The sequence below is a fragment of the Ascaphus truei genome, chromosome 6 (assembly GCF_040206685.1).
Source record: "Ascaphus truei isolate aAscTru1 chromosome 6, aAscTru1.hap1, whole genome shotgun sequence".
NCBI lineage: Eukaryota > Metazoa > Chordata > Amphibia > Anura > Ascaphidae > Ascaphus > Ascaphus truei.
The window spans coordinates 72,119,692-72,138,744 of record NC_134488.1 but is presented as its reverse complement, the minus strand read 5'-3'; the positions used below and the strand labels follow the sequence as shown (position 1 = coordinate 72,138,744).

Below are 19,053 nucleotides of genomic sequence, written 5' to 3'. Positions count from 1 at the left end.
TCACTAACTTTATCTTTCTATTCTTTTGCATACCTCGCATTGTCAACCTAACTCCATGTCACCAGGAGATGTTAGTCTACTCCTTACTTTGTAACGCTAATCACATTGAACTCTGCTTCATAATGATCCAGCATTTCTTTGGCACATGGCTAATTGTAGAACTAGGATTGGATCGCGATGGCCTAGGTTGAGTTAGGTTGGCAACATTACATGCTGAATCTCTTGCTATTTCAGGGATTACATGGACATTGCAAGATCACGAGGCAGGTGGCAATCCTAATCCTAACCCACTTTAAAATATTGGCTTGGTTATATCCCAAAGACAACTATGATCTATTTACAGATCAATATCTTCCAGCATCTGTTTCCTCCAGATCTTCAGAGCAGATGGCCACTCGCTTGCAGCCCTTGTTTATTCCCTTTTGGTTTCAGGCTTCTCAAGTGGCTGTCCCCTTGGGGTAGAGCCTTCTGCTCTCCTTCGAGGAAGGCAGGATTGGTTTGTTACCTCTCAGAGAAGGTTACTTGATCTGTAAATGGGATTGCAAACCTGTGAGGTTTCATCGATTTTGTAATATTTTATTTGTGATCAAAAGTTGAGATTCTACAAAAAATGGAAAATACGGGTTTTTTTTGTTTTTTTTTTAAGGGGGAGATAATTTCTTAAACTGAGATTTATCATATGTTTAAAAGTCAATTAATTCAATGCATTTCTATGGGACTCAGAGGTTACATACTGCACAGAGGAATCAGGAAATCATATTAAGCCATATCCTAGTTCTAGTTTATGGTAACGGAGACATAGGGGTTATTCATTAAGATGTGATAGTGCCAGTTGGGGCACTATCGCATGGAAACTCCCATTGAAGTCAGTGGAAGTTTACATGCGAAAGGGCCCCAATCTGCACTATCGCACATTAATCATTAATCCCGTCGGAGCGATTCATTGGGATTAGAGACCGTCGGATACAACAGACCCCAAATTGTCCTGTACTAGTATATTTGGCGTCCTGAAAACATTTTAACCCCCCTTCAAAGGAAGACTTCACTTGTCTTGTGGTGATTAACTTTACGCCAGATATGTATCATGATTGAGCCATTTTCTCCAAAGCAAGAACATCTGGGTCAGTTTTCTCCAGTGGCATAGGCATTCGGTTTGTTAATATTGTTTTTCACGTTTGGTTCAGATCTTTTAGGAGCAGAAGTTAACACCACCTCAGACTTGGATTCATTTGGCACAATGAGAAAGAAAGCTGCACTATTTACAGGTTCAGATATTTCTAAATCTCAATATACCATTGCACAGACTATCTCCACCCCTAACCAGTACCCCAAAACGCTCACTGGCGCAAATGAAGCCATACTTGAGCACAGAACGTTGATATAGTGACAGAATGTGAGTCAATGATGACGCAATTTGTTTGACTTTATTAAATCAACTCATCTAAAAGGTCAGTGAAAAGATCTCCATCCTATCTGGTTGACTAATGATAGCATCATAATGACAAGGCTACTTGGCATTTAGCCACGGGCCAGCATGTCCGTGTGGACGATTGGTCAGCTACGACTAAGTTGGAGTAAGTGGTGGAAGGGGATTGGTTGGGGGGTGTGTGTTTGCAGTTTTGCATTGGCCGGTTAGAGGGGGCGCGTGGGTAGTTGGCCGGCACGGAGCTGTTTTTTCAGTTATTCGGGAGGGGAAAAAGTTTATAAAAGGGGGAGACCGTAGTAGTCTGATCATTCGTTTTTTTTTAAATCAGTTGAGCACCTCTCCCACCGGCCCAGTCATCTTTCTTTAGAGGTTTGGTTTTTAGATATAACATGCCAGCTGAATAGCTGGTGGAGTATTAAAACATAATAATGTAAATTGTTGTTGCAGCGTTACAGACCAAAGTGAATGCGTTTAATTCTGCTTAAGTGATTTAATTTAATATGGTTTAATGTTATACCCTCAACTGGGAGGCAGAGTTTGGAATTTATAGGTACTGTGAGGCGAAGGATATTGTATTGTTTTAATAACAGGTCTTATGCTGGATATTACTTTCCCAGAAATGACTGGGGACATTCATTCTTTGGAGGTTACACAAACCGTTTTATCACCTTAAAGAGTAGATATTAGTTGTCTTCAACAACAAAAAAAACCTCTAAATGTTCTTTTATTAACGAAATATTTCAAAGTTAAAATAATGTAAAAATATTTAATTATATCAACTTGATTTCTTCCAGAAATTTTCGGCTGGTTAGCTTTTTTTGATAGGTTCTGTAGAACGTAGTACGCAAATTAATATGCAATCAACTCGCCACTAGTATTGAGGACTGACCAACAGTCTAATTGCCCAAAGACATTAGATACAGATTGTAACAAAACCGCAAAGCTTTTGTTTACAATGGAAATGTTTAAAAAAAAAAAAAAAAGTTTAACTTTTTTTTTGATTGCCAGTCAGTTACATTTAATGTTATACGTATGCGCTGTCTTTAGTGGAGTTTCACCTTAGGAGGTGCTGCCTCTTTATGGCACTGCACTTGCCTTTCAAGTTGGACACAAAGTTTGAGATTCTAGATTCTTGTTCAAAAGATTGAACTAAATGACCAATACTTAGGAGAACAGAAACCACATAAAAATGAATCAAATCATTTATCGTATTGGATGTGCATTGCGGCTTCTTTGATTACTATTGCAACTTTTACTAACCACTTCATTTTGCTATGCTTTTAGTACTCAAAAAATGTGTCTTTGTGGCAGGAAAATATTGCTATATTACAGTATTGTGTCCAGCATAAGCACTATAGAATAGTATAGTATTTCTAAATACATCTCTGCTCAAGAACAATCAAAGGTGTCAACGAGTTCACCCATTCTGCGGCAGAACCGGCCTGTTCATTAGGCGAACTTAGGAGGTCGCCTAGGGTGCAAAGGTGCTAGGGGCGCATTAATAATAATAATAATTTATTCCTCTTATTATTATTATTTTTTTTTTTTTTTAATTATTTTTCTTTTTTTTGTCCGGTATTTTGGCACCCTGTTATTTTTATTTTGCATCGTGCTGGGGTGCGGTCGCAGCCCCCCGATCGCTACGCCACTGTTTATTTGATTAATCTTATTATTTTTTTATACAACTGGGGCGCACATGTTACGTTTCGCCTAGGGCGCATGAAACCCTTGCACCTGCCCTGGCTCTATGGCCTTGAAACAAAGTCACTATGATCACCGGCTTCTGCTCTAAGTCTGCTGCTCTCTGTATAATCACAGAAGAGATTCTCAGCACGTTTGAGCAAATGGAGGTACCAACGGTCAAGGTTTTACATTGCGGGTTTATCTGTCTTTGGAGAGCTTATTGGGTCCAATAACATCTATGAACTCAGCACATTATTAACACATTAGCAAAACAAGTGTGTTTTTACTAAAGTTTGTTTAGCTGTTTCCAGAAGATGAAAAGCCACCTGACATTCCTTGCTAATTAGACCTTATCTGGTTACTCCATTGCGGCCGGATAAAACTCAGTAGGTACAGGGAGCTATAGGAAAGCAGTGGTTGCAGCTGTTCCATAGCACCTAAGTGTTCTGACCACAGCTGTTCTGTGTACAGATTCACAGTCGCTTTATCTGCTCAAGCGACATTTGAAAAACGAGGTGAACGAAAACAAGAGGAGTGTCGAGATAAACTTGGCCAACTCCACTCGAGCATAATGACAGCACCATTTTGGGAAGCCATAACATCTTTTGGGGAATTTGGACTGCACTTTGTCTAGGGCAAGGCTTCTTTTCTAGACAAGACCTTTTCTCCTGGCCTCTATAGACCCTCATTAATCTCTGCTAATGCATTTCACTTGCAGCCTGTAGGAATACTTTTAGGCATTAACTACCCCATAGCTGTCCTCACCTGATTCCTGCAGTGCTTATATTAGCTGGCTATCAATAGCAGCACACATAGAACTGCAAATAACCCTCAATTCTGTATGACAGTACATCCATGCGGATAGCCACTCTATGAGTTACTTTAAACCATTCTGGAGTCACTTAACCCTTTCACTTCAAGACAGACCTGCAATATACCAACATATTGCTAGTGTCTTTCCCTGTCTCCCGCATATAAAAGGTACATGTTGTAGTTGAATGTGTTATTAGGCATTTCTATAAATTATACATTTATATACATTTCCATCCAGAGCTGTTAGCAAGGCCCGCAGAGCACCACTATGCTAACATCTCACACACTGTGATAACAACAGAGAAATATATACAGTTGCCATAGAGATAGATGGGTTTGAAGGGATCTAACACTGCTGCATGATGAGCTTCGATCTTTTTCAGTATCGCTTGTTGGTCATTACTCTTACAGGCCCCTATTGAACGTGCTGCTTCCCGATGCTGGAGAAGATATTAATTACATTAATTGAATGGAGCTGATCTCTTCTCCAGCACTGGGATGTGGTTTTACAGCATGTTGAATCGGTGGCCATAGACACCAATAGTCTACCTATTGCAAGTGAAAGTGTTTCTAATTCTATGTCATTTTTGAGTGTGGTCACCCAGACCACATTCATGTGGACGATGGAGCTACCGTATGATGAAGGAGAGGCTCATTGAGTAAAGACACTGACTCTTTAAACTGACTGAGTTTGATTCCAGGGAACCTGGTTCAATCCCCAGTGTCAGCTCCCTTTCACCTTGAGCAAGTCACCACCAAAAGCATAGATTGTAAGCTCATTTGGGCACAGACTGTGTGTGTAAAATGCCTATGTGCTGCGTACCGCGCAATATGCTGTAATTGTGACGCGCTTTGTGTCCCATTGGGAGAAAAGCGCTATGTGAAATAAAGTTATTATTATTAGTCAGTGCTAATCAGCAGCTGTAATTATTAGAGAAGAGCAATAATATATTTTGTGGCTCTGTTTATTGTAAACATAATCAATAGGTGGCTGGAAATGTGCCGTCATTCCAAGAGGATTATGGGCATTTAGTAGTCTGCAGCCTTAAACATTTATTTGGGGGGCTCTAAAAAGCTACAGACTGCAAGAATTGAGTCAACTGTGTGTGTTTTTGGAACTGCTTAAGAATGTGACTGTAACACTGCAATGACCCTTTTCTTCACTCACAATAAGAAAAGGTCAGCACTGATATACTGGCATCTCATTCCCTGCCCCAAATTATATTTTGCACTCCTGTCTCTTGCTGTTTTGTGGCTCCACTAATTCCAGCCCCCTCGACCTATCCTCACTGTTGCATTGCTGTCGGTGAGGTTTAAAAGCCACCTTATCAGCTACAAATGCATTTAGGGGACGAGGGAGTCAGAGGAGAGTATAAAGCAAACGATAAAGCATCAGCACATTGTCAAAGAATACGTGTAGCAGTGAGGCTGTGTTACGCTGGAGACCGAGTGGAAAAGCAACATGTCACCTTGTAAGAGAAGTGTTAAGTGAATAAGAAAACCCAGAGGCTCCCAGAAACCAGTCAGAGATGTCGCTTAAAGAGGTACTCCAAGCAAGGGTGTGTGTGTGTGTGTGTGTGTGTGTGTGTGTGTGAGTGTGTGTGTGTGTGTGTGTGTGTGTGTGTGTGTGTGTGTGTGTGTGTGTGTGTGTGTGTGTGTGTGTGTGTGTAGGAAAGTAGATCTGCAGCACTCGCATGTTTGAAAAAATAGATTTTTATTCAAAAAGTCATTTTATATATATTTATTTTTTTTGTTGTTTTTTGGTTTTAATATATGCAGCCTTTGATTACCTTTTATTGTACCTAATTGCTTAAGCTGCCGATCGATTCGTTCTTCCTTGATCGATCAAAAAGATCCTGTAGGGTTCACTAAATGGCTGCCTTTCAGTTTCAAATCAATCCTTCAGTCAGTGTAACTCAGCAGCTACCATGTATCCTTATATTACCAAGGTAACATTACCTATTGTTACAGTTTACAGCTCTAACTGCTGGGAACATTGGCAACAAATGATCACAAACAGGAAAGTGTTACAAAGATCTTGCACTGCTGCAGAGGTGTGCTAATGCAGGGGAGCGCAATCTTTTTCCCCTGCGCTCCCCTGCTGGCTGTCCTCTCCACGCGCCCCCCCACCCCTTACCTTGGTTCTGGGCGTCATGACGTCACGGTACCATAGCAACGCAACGTCACATGAACGTCATTTGACACTGCGTTCCCATGGCGATGCGTCCCCAGAAGCCGTCGAACCAAGGTAAGTAAAGATTACAGAGGCCTTCGCCGCTTCCCCGCTGCGCACAGGGCCTCTGTAAACCCAGCGCCCCCGCAGATAAGGGGGACCCCCCCCCCCCAGTTTGTACACCCGTGGGCTAATTCCTGCTATAGAAATCAAAAGCACATAACTGACTCACACCCTTCAATACACAATTGCTTTTCTGATTTTACAGCGAGTCACTGATTTAGTCAATCTTGCCGGTTTTATTCGCACTAGCTACTGTATCCCTCATATACTCCAATGGAGTATCACTGATTCAAATCAGTTCTATTCTAATAAAAAGCCATTTTTCTGGGGTCCCGAACACCCAAATTCACCTGATTTCGGTTCTTAATCTCTGCTGACTGTAAATATCAGGGAAATAGCTTTTGTACAATTCACAAACAATTAAAGAGCCTTCAGTCCCGTCAAAATTGTTCCATTAGTTATTTTTGTGTCCCACACAAAGCTCCCTCATTTCATTTGAATGGTACACACAAAGCCTGCAGTATACATAATAGCTTAAATTGTTGCAAGTTTTTGTGAAGTCCTCATTGTGTGCCCTGAAATCCCTTGGGGTCGGTTCAGAGCAGTCCACATTCACAGAGCCGTATTCTGCCACAAACAGATCAGCCTGCATTGTTAGAGCTGCCTCAGTCCTATTACTGCTTAGGACAGTCCACACGCAGCTTGCACAGAACCTCTGCAGCTTAAAGCAGCAATACTACTCCCCAACTTTCTTTATTTCTTTATTATTTGTATATGTAAAGCATGTGACAATGTATAATTCTACATTCTTACCTAAGCTGGTAATCGTTTGGTGCTCCTGTTATAAATCTGTACAAATCCTGATTGTGTGCAGTTTATCCATAATGGTTGCTTCAGTCAGTGTAACTCAGCAGCTACAATGTATCCTTATATTGCTACGGTAACATTATCGTTACAGTTTGCAGCTCAAACTGCTGGGAATATTGACAAGAAATTATCCCAAACAGGGAAGTGTTGCAGAGATCTTGTGCTGATTGGGAGGTGGGTGTCACAATGACACAAACTTTTATCAATACATTTATATTTCTTGGTACTTGATTGAACAGAACAAGTTGCAAAATAAATTGTGATTTATTTCCTTAATAGACAAACACACGACATCTGCAGAATACACTTGAAAACACTCACTGGGATAAGAGAACGAAATAAATTGTCCTTGGAACGAAATAAATTGTCCTTTGCTTGCCAGTGCAAGAAATGCAGCCTTGGTTTTAAAAGTCCTGTGGTTATTAACCCCTTCACTCCTGGACTGGTTGCTGCTATACTGGAACAAAGTCTTGCATCTTTACATCATGGATTAAAATTCAGGAATCACACTGGGAAATACCTGGGAGGCCACAGTTATAGACTGGCCAAAGCTATCTTTAACATGTGGATCCAATCCCCTCGTGGGAACAAAAAAACCCACGAATAGCCAAGTGACCCACAGTTCATAAGACCGGTTAAAAGAGCTGTCCGGTGGGCAGGGCGCATGGGTCAGGTTGACGCCCATGCCACTTAGCATACCTGGGCTACACCCATTTCTTGGGGCCACTAAGTCTGATCTCTGACTAAGGCCTGGGACCCGCTGCGCTCGTTGGCGCGGGCGGCAATGTAGCGAGTTCCCCACCAGCAGGGGAATCCTCGCGAGCCGGTCCCGGTCCCCCCTGGCGGCACAGCTGACTACACGCTGTGGCGCGTCAGCCGCTAGGAGACACAAGAGAATGGTGTTTCCTAGCTTCGACACGTCACGTGGTGTGGCTGTGAGCCAATGGGGAGGGGAGGCTTCGGGAGGAGGAGAGGCTTCGGGGAGCGGGGAGGAGTGTGGAGTGAAAGCAGCGTGCGTGCCTGTCTGTGTGTGTGTATGTGTGTGCCTGAGTGCGGGCGTGCCTGTCTCTGTTTGTGTGTGTGTGTGTGTGTGTGTGTGTGTGTGTGTGTGTGTGTGTGTGTGTGTGTGTGCGCCTGCCTGTGTGTGTGTGTGTGTGTGTGTGTGTGTATGTATGTATGTATGTATGAGTGCCTGCGTGTGTGTGTTTTTTTTACTTACCTGCAGCCCGTGGCAGCCCGTGGAGGGAGGGGGGGGAAGAGTAGCGGGTCCCTCCGCTCAAGCCACGCCCCCCCCTCCCTGTCAATCCTCCCGCTCCGGCCCCCTACGTCATGGCCGCGCCCCCTCACGTCATGGCCGCACCCCCCCCGACCCATTTGGCCACGCCCCCCCCGCTACTACTGAAGTTTCCTGTAGACCGCAGATCGCGGTACAGCGAGTTGCACGCGCCGCCGGCAAGCAAGCCAGCCGTGCGGACGCGTGCAACGGGACCTTAGCCTTAGAGGTGTCACTAGCTTGACATCTGCTGTGCATCAGTATGCCAGTATTGTATACATTATGGGCCTATGGGTCTTGTCATAATTGACACTCTTTTAGACAGGGGGACTCTAAATCTGTGGAAGCCTTTTGAGGCTCCTTCATAAAAATAATTACAACCCTTTCAGGCTTGGTCATAAAAATACCGAAGCTCATTCACCCATATCACAGCTGGATGTCCAAGTAATTCCTGCTTAGACTTATAAAAAAAATACCTCCTGCCTTACATTTAAGATCTTCTATCATGTGTTGGTTAGAGGGTATGGCAAGCAATGCATCTTGTCTTTTACCCTCGCAGACAGGGAATGGCCTGCACATGGGGAATAAAAATGGCGGGGACAGGGCAACAACAGTAATGCATGGCAAATCAGGTATTAACCCTTTCCTCCCCGTCACAGTGGGTTAAAACCTGCTGTAGAAATAAAAGGATGCTTTAAAACACATTAAAAATGGCATTAAGAGTTGAATAAAAACAAACAAACAAAAAAATTACAGTCACTTATCTAATACCACAGAACTCCTTTTTCTAAATTAAACATCGGATTTCATGTGTTGCTGCTTTAATCACTTCCTTGCTACAAAGACATGGTAAGCAGTTTCTCTAATCTAGGAGTTCTCAAACTCGGACCCACGAAAACCACAAATGCACTTCAGGAACCTCTCCCTCTTAGGCTGCGTCCCGTTGAGCTCGCTGAGCGGCTGGCGCTTGGCAAGGTGACTTGCATATAAATATATATGCAAGTCCCCGCTCACGCGATACTCTCTAGCGCGCTCCGCTTCCCCAGCATCGTCCTCCCCCCCCGCGTGAGCGTTTGCAAAATTTTAAAGGACAACCTGCGCTCATGCTTGGAGAGCTCTCCAAGCATGAGCAAGCTCAGCGCCAGTGGGGACAAAGCCTTATTCACTACCAGGAAGCGACGAAGAGCTTGGCTTTGTCATTCTTTTCATTCTGTAGAGCAGCACTCTGCAGCACTGGTGGCATTACGCCATGTATATGATGTTTGCATAATAAGCCATTTGCTGCTTAAAACCTTCCTAATATTGCATTACAACCAATTTCCTGCTCGAGACCCATGAAGCATGGCTTTCTAATCCACTTTTGTTGACCTGTAATGGATCAACGTATCATCGCAAAGACCAGTTTGCTTTGATGTGCTGTGCCATTTCTTTCTTGCAGCTCTATCAAATCTAAGGCTAAGTCCCCGCTAGCGCTGAGCGGGCGACGCTTGCGGAGGAGACTTGCATATATAGATATATGTAAGTCCCCGCTCACGCGGTGCACGCAGCGCTCATGCGCGATTGTAAACAAAAATTCTATACTTACCTGCGCGCTCAACTACCCGCAATGCCCCCCTCCTCCCCCGCGCGCACGTACTAGCCGGACACCCGGCGCTCATGCTTGGAGCGCTCTCCAAGCATGAGCGCGCTCAGCGCCAGTGGGGACTTAGCCTAAGATTCTTAGTATTGCATCAAAACCTCTTCCAGTGACTCCCATCATGCTTTACACACTGGCAGTGACACATGCAGATATTGCACTGTGATATCTAGATATCTTACACTGTAATGCAGGGATGCGCAAACTGGGAAGGGGGGGTGAGAATTTTTTAGGGGGTGTGGCGGTCACAGAGGTCCCACGCTCTTCCCCAAAGCATTTAAATGAAATGCCGGGTAGCGCGCAAGGCCTCTGTAATTCACAGGCTATCCGACGGAATCGGACGACGCGTCACCATGGCAATGCGTGTGTCAAATGATGCCGTGGGTGTCACGTGACGTCACATGACCCTGCTACCAGGTGAGGGGGGGGGGGGGCGTGAGCACTGGGGCTGAGCAGGCAGGGGGGCGCAGGGCTGAAAGTTTGCACACCCTTGCTCTAATGTATAGATACAGAACACTAATCCACAGAGTTTACACTAATGTATAGATACAGAACACTAATCCACAAAGCTTACACTCTAATGTATAAATGCAGGACACTAATCCAAAGAGTTTACACTCTTATGTATAAATTCAGAACACAGATTCACAGAGTATACACTCCCCCCAAAAATAAGAGTTGTACAGGGGGGATAGCGCAGGCGAGGGTGGATGGAGAGGGGCAGTGCAGGAGAGGGTGGACGGTGAGCGGACATCAGAAGGTGGAAAGGGCTGGAAGGAGGCTGCAGAGGGTGGACGTACCTGCCTCTTCAACGCCCTGTGCTTGCTGTTTGCCATGCACCACCTGCTGCTGTTTAATCTAGGAATCATGGGGGGACAATATCCGTGCTTGGTGGTGAGTGACAGCCGCCGAGCACTGAGAAATCAGTTCTTGCAAACATGAACGATGGGGACCTTAGTTATTTGCTAAAATATTCTCCTGCACAGGGAAATAGCTTCCTAGCATATTCAGTAATGGCCAGACACATACTACTTAATAGACCAATACCTTTGTAATATGCGCTCCATGTACAGTAACTCCTTGCTAAGTACTCCTATTGACATTCCCCATATTGCAACTTGGTGCTCACATAACAGAAAATGGGGCTTATTCCCTTTGTACATGATACATGATGAAAGGGCTCCAAGATCCACTTCATACATTTACACCCCTTGTTTACTGAAGACACAATGGCATTTCTCTAAAGGCCACTAAAATATCACCGCCTGGAATACAGGACCTACACTAGTCCTAAAACATGACGGACCTTTCAGGTAGCAGTTTAAAGGCAAAGGATGACCTGCTGAGTAACACAGACTTATTCGGCAGTGAAGGGGTTAGACGTAGGTTTGTTAGTAAAGAATCTTTTGGGGGCAAACCGCCTGAGCTGTCTAAAGAGACTATATAGAGTGATGGTTTACTAGCATCAAAGAGAATGTTACATCATTTTCTTAAAAATGTAATTGCAAGATAGGCCTGCACAGATCATTAACACTACTCCTACCACCAGAGAGCATGGCTCCGTATCCCACACACCCTTAGGGTACCCACCTCTGAAGTGGTCATTTATCATTCTCAACAACCATGTCTGTGCCCGAGGCCCCATCTAGCAGCTCACTGGGACATTTGCATACCTTGCTCTGGTTGGCTAGCAGTGCACTGACATCACCCTATGTGAGAGGCAGGGGGGCTGTGTTTGAACAGTACTTGCAGGTATCACTGGGGGCAATGGGATTTATTGCAAAGGTTTTGCAGCGAGAACAAGAATCTAAGTTTGGCTGTGTTCATCCAAGCCATGTAAGTACAGGATCTTATTTTATAGCATGTATTTAGAAGGTGGATATTTAGATATAGGTCTAAAGTCAATGGGTTTCTAGCTGATCATTTCTTAAACCCTTTGCTACCAAAGATGCCAGTAATGTATGCTGTTCCCTATGGAGCTTAATCAGTCCAGTTGATTACTAACTGGTTACCAGCAAAAGAGCCACAGGTGATGTGTTGTCACTCTACTTTATTAAAGTGTATCATTATTATTTCACTATTATGTGGCGTTTTCTGCCATAGTGTATAGTAATAGGAAATATGTCAGCAACATGAAGGAAAAGGGCACCTTAATAATGCAAACACTTTCACCCGTACGTTCTTTGAGATGTGCCAAAATAAAAGTACGTAAAAGCACTTCTGAAACATTCAAAAGATTGTTCCAGAAATGCTTGTATATCAATCACCTGGTCTCTCTAAAGAAACAGTCCATTGTGAGCTTAGATGTGTTTTGCTCACCATCCACATTCCATGCAAGCGATTGGCAAATTAAGTACTTCGTTAAATGAATCAGTGCCTAAACCCACATAGCGTGTGTGTTGGGTAAACTTGTTTGCAGTGTGTTCAGCTCACAGACGTGCACACTCTGGGAAACCACCTTTTTCATATGGGAATAAACAAGGGTGAAAATAAAAATAAATAGAAAGGCGTTTCAATGACCTATCATTGCTGACCTCGGGAAACCTACTGTAGTATCTACAGTGCCGTTTTCTAGATTGTACGTATGTATACATATATACAAATGTAGCATGTGACCTTGTTTTCCCAGATATCACAACATATCTCAATATAACTCAGAATATCAGTGTTTCCATAGGATTTAATGCAATATATCAAAATATATCACACCAGTGGGAACAATGAAGCCTGCTACATCTGTATATGTATTAGGTTAATGTGTGATCCACAGAGCTGGCGTTCAGTGCAGGGTGACAAATATACTAGAGCTAAATCCCTACTTCCATGTTGGGCAGGCGCAGTTTTATCACAGTACACGGGGGTCTATGTACTAAGACAATTTGGGAGCAAATTGCAGCATTTTTGTGTTGCGCCTCTTTGCTCCAATGTATCAAAGACTTTGCTCCACTTTTTGCGCGCTGTGCTTGTGTTTTGGGGAGGGTCAATAGGAGGGGTTAGGGAACAGTTACATGGCACACAGATTGTAATGAGATTTATCATACTGTGCCTCTGTGCCTCACTGTTTCTACTTACAACCCGCAGCAAAAACATCCGCCAGCTCTGATGCTACGTTATTTTTGTTGCTTAAAAATATGCACCTCATGTAAGAAAATAGAGCAACAAGTTTGGTACATATAGCGCAAATTTGGAGCAAAATTGGAGCAGTGCATCAAAATAAGTTTTTCTGTATGTTGATACATAAGGGGCCGCTGCATACAATTAGTTCTTGACATTTTTTTAATGTGAAAAGTGCCAAAGTTGCATACAGCTGAGTTTCAAGTTCTAATGTCAGAAATGGTGGGATGTCGTGTAATGTAACACCCTCATCTCTGTGGATTTTTTTATTAGAGATATAATACTGCATTAGGGGATTTACCATCAGATAATCTCTGTTATGAGGATTATGGGACCATGCATGTTTTCATCTGGCAAAAGATCTTTAGAAAGTTTAAGTAGTACACAAACAAATAAGCAAAGTAAGTAGGACTGATTTGACATGGGTGAGAAACACTTACCATGGGTGCCAATCGTTTTCCTGTTTCGCCGTCATTTCAGATCACCAAGCATCTGATGAGGAAGTGTCATTGGAAGAAGAGCATGTCCATCCCGTAAACCTTTCATATTTGACAACCTCCCAGCACCATCATATCATTGACCATAGTGCTTCATTTCTAGCCCATCTCTGAGTGGCTGCTGCTTTCATAACTGTAGCTTTGGGTTCCTCTGGATTTGTACCCATCTAACTAGGAGGTTCTCATGGTCACATCGGCATTCCTGGAATGTTTTGGGAGGAGTCCCCCACTGCGCCAGCAGCCCCATTGCTCCTTCCCAGGACCCAACCATGTGAGAAGGATCAGTCATAGAGGTCATTGTCGTCTGCGGTGGCCTCTGGAACCCATTCGCTGTCACCCAGAAACCCAACCACGTGTGCGTCACTGTAGGTATTACTCTGGACCCTTGTGCCTTAATCTTAAGAGTTGAGGAGCAGTGCCCTTAAATAAAAAGCTGCTGTCGAGATGTATCACTTTGATGCCGCTGTGGATTCAAGAGAGGGATAAATAGTGATATATAAAATCACACGCTTGATGCAGTTAATAACGTAACATGGATTTCAGAATATATAGCAACGCTTCAAACATTTTAGAGCCTAAACAATTCCCAGTAGACTTGGAGAGATTATCGTCTTCCATATAAAGTGTTTATTTTACATTTTACCTTACTATTATTATTATTATTATTATCTGATTATAACCCAGGTATAACAATAATAATAATCTGTTTCATGCTAACAACATTTAGAAAAGAATAAAAAAACAGATTTGGTGTATCCTTGAGAAACGTATTCTCCCCGGGGAGAATTGGAGCGCAGCTGAAAGTGATGATCTTACTGAGGAGGTCATGTTATGACATTAGACGAATCTGTTAATGGGTGCAGATGGTTATATTAAGGTGAATCACCGCAAAGATGCTGTGTTTATTTTTCTTTATTTCTTTGTGTTTTGGGGCAGGGTCTCCTTTTCCTAATGTGACTTTTATGTATGAAGCGCTTATTTCTATTATTTCACGCATGTTACTGCTGTAAAGCACTATATGGATGGCACTATATAAATAAAGATATACCTATATGATAGTATGTATATGTGCTTGGCATGGAACATTTGTTGTTTATCCTAAAGTGCATAGAAAAGAACAAACTCCACGAACTGCTTAACTGGTCCTCTCTGTCTTTGAGTTCCAGTGAATGCTACTAGAAGAGTTGGGAAGAGGTGACCTTGGTGTTAGCACGTGGATGTGTTGGGTTCGGTTGTTAGATACATTATAGGGGCACAACTTTCTTCATGTTCTGAACAGCTGTTGTGCAGGCAAAATTAAAAAAGAAAAGCTGGCTGCCAAAATACAGGAGTGTAAAAACTCAAAAGTGAAGGTCAGTTTTGTGTTGACAAATGGATAGAGGGTATGAATTTGGTTTTGAGCTGTTCTCTGTTTCTATTCCTAGCAATGAATGGTTTGACTATCCAGCCATATGTGCTCATCCAGTGTGAGTATGTCTGAAGCTCTTCTTTAAACCCTTCAAGGCTGGAGGACCTGCAGCTCTGCAGCCTTCCAGCTGTGAAGTTTGTAAGCCATAATAGCCTCTGGCTACGTGGAGACAATCACCTGGACACATACCACCAGACACTAACCTTTGTGAGACCCCCCATTCCTTGGGTCCTTTCTACAGGAAACCTTTGTATAGTGTGCTCTGAATGAGGAAGCCATAGTCTGGCAGATGTGAACACACAGAGGGGAATTATGAAAAGACAGTGGCACATGTGCATAAGGGAGCTTATGTTTTATGTCTCCTTTGGGACCAAGCAGCTCACAAATTGTATTCGACAAGGACGTATTAACCCATTAATGGTTCATTGCTTAATGAGCTGCCCTCACCATGAAAATGAAGTTGCCGCACTGCATAATGACATTTAGTTCAAATCCTCCTTTTCATAAAGAAAATACAGCACACATTGACTTAAATCTGCCGACTGGTGCTTGAAATGTTGTGGGATGTGCTTTTCCACAATAGATTTTTTGTTATTGGTCATTAAATGGGGCGATTGCCTTCTTTTGAACATGTACAATCCTATCAAACTAAAGTACATTTTAGCTTGATGACTCTGTATCCCATGCTCATTACCTGTTGCCAAAGAGCAGTTTACAGCACTCACAAGCACTATTACCCTTTAAAACGAGTAATTTGATTATCCCACTTTGCAAGTAAAATATACACACATGCAAAGGACTGTCTACTCAAATAGCACTTCTCATTTTAACTCCTTCATCCATCTAGATATTAGGCTTGCACTGTACGGCATTTTACCGTCTACATTCTCCCTTTATGATCCCAAAAGGTTGTAATATTTGATGAAATATCATCATACGGGCAACAAAGGCATCTGACAAAGATCCAAGGTTGTCATTTGTGGGCATGTGATAAACGAGATGCTCACAGGAGTAAAGGGATAAGGCTCGTCTCATACTTTGACACCTCAGGAGTACAAATGTACTTTCTCAAAATGAAATATGCTTCAAATCCCATTCTCTTTTACAGAAAAGATAAGCCAGGGTGACCCACATTTTGAAGTGATAACACCTTGATAACCGCATATTAAAAACCACCAGGAACACCCTCAGTACTAGGTTTGTGAAAGGATGCATTAGATGCCCTTCTGAACACTCACTGTAAAGGGTATGAATGCACCGTTGTACCCTGAGATAACGCTGGTATTTACCACGTAACATGTATCGGCATTAATATCAAATCCACACTGGAGTTTATTTTAATATTGGCGTCAATGTTTTGCTCCTTCTTGGTACCTTTATCAAGATGCATCTACAGTGCCTGCCTGATTAATGTTATTGTGTTTGGTAAGGGCAACAATTAAGGTGTTGGTAGAGCTCCCATTTCTACGCCATACATCATAAGATCATGAATTACAGTCGAAATCTATGACAATTGTTTCTTCGGTAAATCAGGTTTAACAAAATGACACCAGGAAACCATTGATGCATTACCCCTCTGTACTCCAACTGCAAACAATGCTCAGGTTCTTCACTAGTAACAGGGAAAAGCCTTCCTGGTCTGCAAGATGTTGGAGGTCACTGCATCAGTGACAGCGATAACCACATTGGCCTCCTGTTACATATAATGTGAAGCAGCCTTCCCCTTGCTTGGAAAGATTTTACCTCTATTCATATCTAGTATATATACTTCTATTATCTATATCATAATCCCACATCTCGCACTGAATTCTCCTCCTCACTTTTAAAGCTTTACACTCTTCTGCCCCTCCTTACATATCAGCCCTAATTTCTCGCTATGCACCATCCAGACTCTTGCGTTCTTCTCAAGGATGTCTTCTTTCTACCCCCTTTGTATCTAAAGCCTTCTCCCACCTTAAACCTTTCTCACTGATTGCCCCACACCTCTGGAATACCTGTCCCCTCAATATACGACTAGCACCTTTAAGACACACCTGCATAAGGAAGCATAAGGAAGCATATGAGTAGCTCCATGGCTGATACTTAACACCTCATACATAAGGCGTGGCCCCTTGCAGACGCACTTACCAGAACACCCTCCTACTGTCCCTGTACGTTCTTCCTACCAACAAATTAGATTGTAAGCTCTTCGAAGCAGGGACTCCTTTTCCTAAATGTTACTTTTATGTTTGAAGCACTTCTCCCCTTTATATGTTATTTATATTATTTATATGATTGTCACGTATATTACTGCTGTGAAGCGCTATTTACATTAATGGCACTATATAAATAAAGACATACATACATACATACATACATACACACATACATACATACATACATACACACATACATACATACATATAAAAGGAGCTACAATTTTCTCCAGTAAGGAGAAATACATCTTCACAATATTTAACAGGGGCAATTGATTTAATGAATAAAAACACCTAATTTCTATAATTGCAAACAAGCGGAATCCCACCCTCAAGTGCACTGAATGTTTATTCAATAGCCCTATGGTACTTATTCTATACCTCTGTCCTGTACCTCTGTCCTCCCTGAACATGCAATCAGTCTGCATCAGCTAGCGCTTTGCCAGTGGCCATGCGGTGAGACAAAGTGAGCGACTGTCTCCCGCCTTTGCAAACATAGCTGCCATGCCTTTGGGTGTTTGTGGGAAGTGAAGGAACCACGCCACCCTCTTGCAACACACTGCTTGTGTGGGCTCCTACGTTAGGCCGCGGGCATGGTCAGCGCTTAGCCGCTGACCCGCGCTGAGGCAGCAGACTTTCCCCCGGCACCCTTTATGAGTGCGGCTTTAGGGTGCGCTTCCGCAGGTGTGCGGAGGAGGAGGAGACAGCTCAATTTTAGTTTTGGCGCTGAAGGGAGCGGAGGGTTGGTCACGTGAGCGGTTCACCCAATGAGGGCGAACCAGCTCTGTGACGTCACTGGCCCGCCCCAGACACGCCCCCGGACGGTGCGCGTAATAAGGCCAGGGAAAGCACCCGCTTTCCCTCAGCCTCCGCGCGCCTCCGCACGGCTGCAGTCTCTATGGACTCAGCCTTATACTGAATGTAGAAACTTGATTGTTCTCCTGAACTCCTTCAGGAAGCGGGTAAGAGGCAAAGATATAAACAGGGAAAAGAACAGTCACAGTGAGAATGAGAATCATTGAAAAAGAGATGTGCCGACATGTTATAGCGATAAAGGATGGAGAGTAACAGGATGAGCCACTGGTTTCTGATGACATTTTCGCATACCCTTCCCATAACTGAATGTGATTATTAAATGTTTAACAAAATGTGTCCCCTGTTCTGGATTGCCAGCATTATAGTTCCTATCATATGCTCTAAAGACCTCTTGGCCTGCATTCCTGACACTAAGCATAAGGGTGCTTTTCTAAATATGTTAGCTTTGCAATAGAACCTTTCAGGGGCTGGGTTACAACCAGTGATAGGATACTGTGCCTTATTTATGCAGTGACAACATCATAACATGGCAGGAACAATTGTCCTTGCAATGGTTATTTATACATGCTGTGTGCAAAGGGTGTCACATTGCAAGGGGCTGGTTAAGTAGCCTGAGTTTTTTGGTTTAACCCCTCACTACAAGGTTGGCCTCATTGTGGGAGATACAGGAATCTGCAGATGTGACATAACCAAATCCAGGTGTGAAGCTGTAATGCCAGAAACCCAGATTAGAATGTGTTTAGTTTGTTTTAAATGGATTATGCAAGGTGGGGATGAAAGGCTTTCTGTTTAGAAGCCACAGGCACTAATCTGGGCCTTTACTGGAGTGGGATCAGGAGCTACATTAAGCCTCTATAATAACCCCTTCATATCGTTCAGTTCAGTGTATAGGTTTCTCTAAAAAAAGATATAGTTAATTATTCCAATCCTCATTTTTTAAAACTCTCCACACTTGGCCAGCAGCACTAAGCAAACATTTTAAAGAACATGAATATGGGAAAATACACTTATGTTGGTTAGTAATGGGGATAAGAGGACTGCAAAGGCAAAGCGTACAGTATTTTTTTTGTTTCATATCCTTCAACATTT

General features: G+C 43.0%; 1 protein-coding gene across 4 annotated transcripts in view; it reads left to right on the top strand.

Annotated features, from left to right (window-relative positions):
- DVL1 (dishevelled segment polarity protein 1) overlaps positions 1–19,053 on the top strand; it is a 110,541-nt gene that overhangs the window by 63,001 nt on the left and 28,487 nt on the right. The window contains exons 1-2 of one of the 4 annotated variants that reach the window (XM_075604784.1): positions 11,719–11,770; positions 13,529–13,910. The exons of the other annotated variants lie outside the window; for them this stretch is intronic. Of the exons in view, the coding sequence (XP_075460899.1) occupies positions 13,730–13,910 (181 nt within the window). The 5' untranslated portion in view covers positions 11,719–11,770; positions 13,529–13,729. Of the gene's footprint in view, positions 1–11,718; positions 11,771–13,528; positions 13,911–19,053 lie in introns of those variants that run through there. 4 annotated transcript variants of the gene reach the window in all.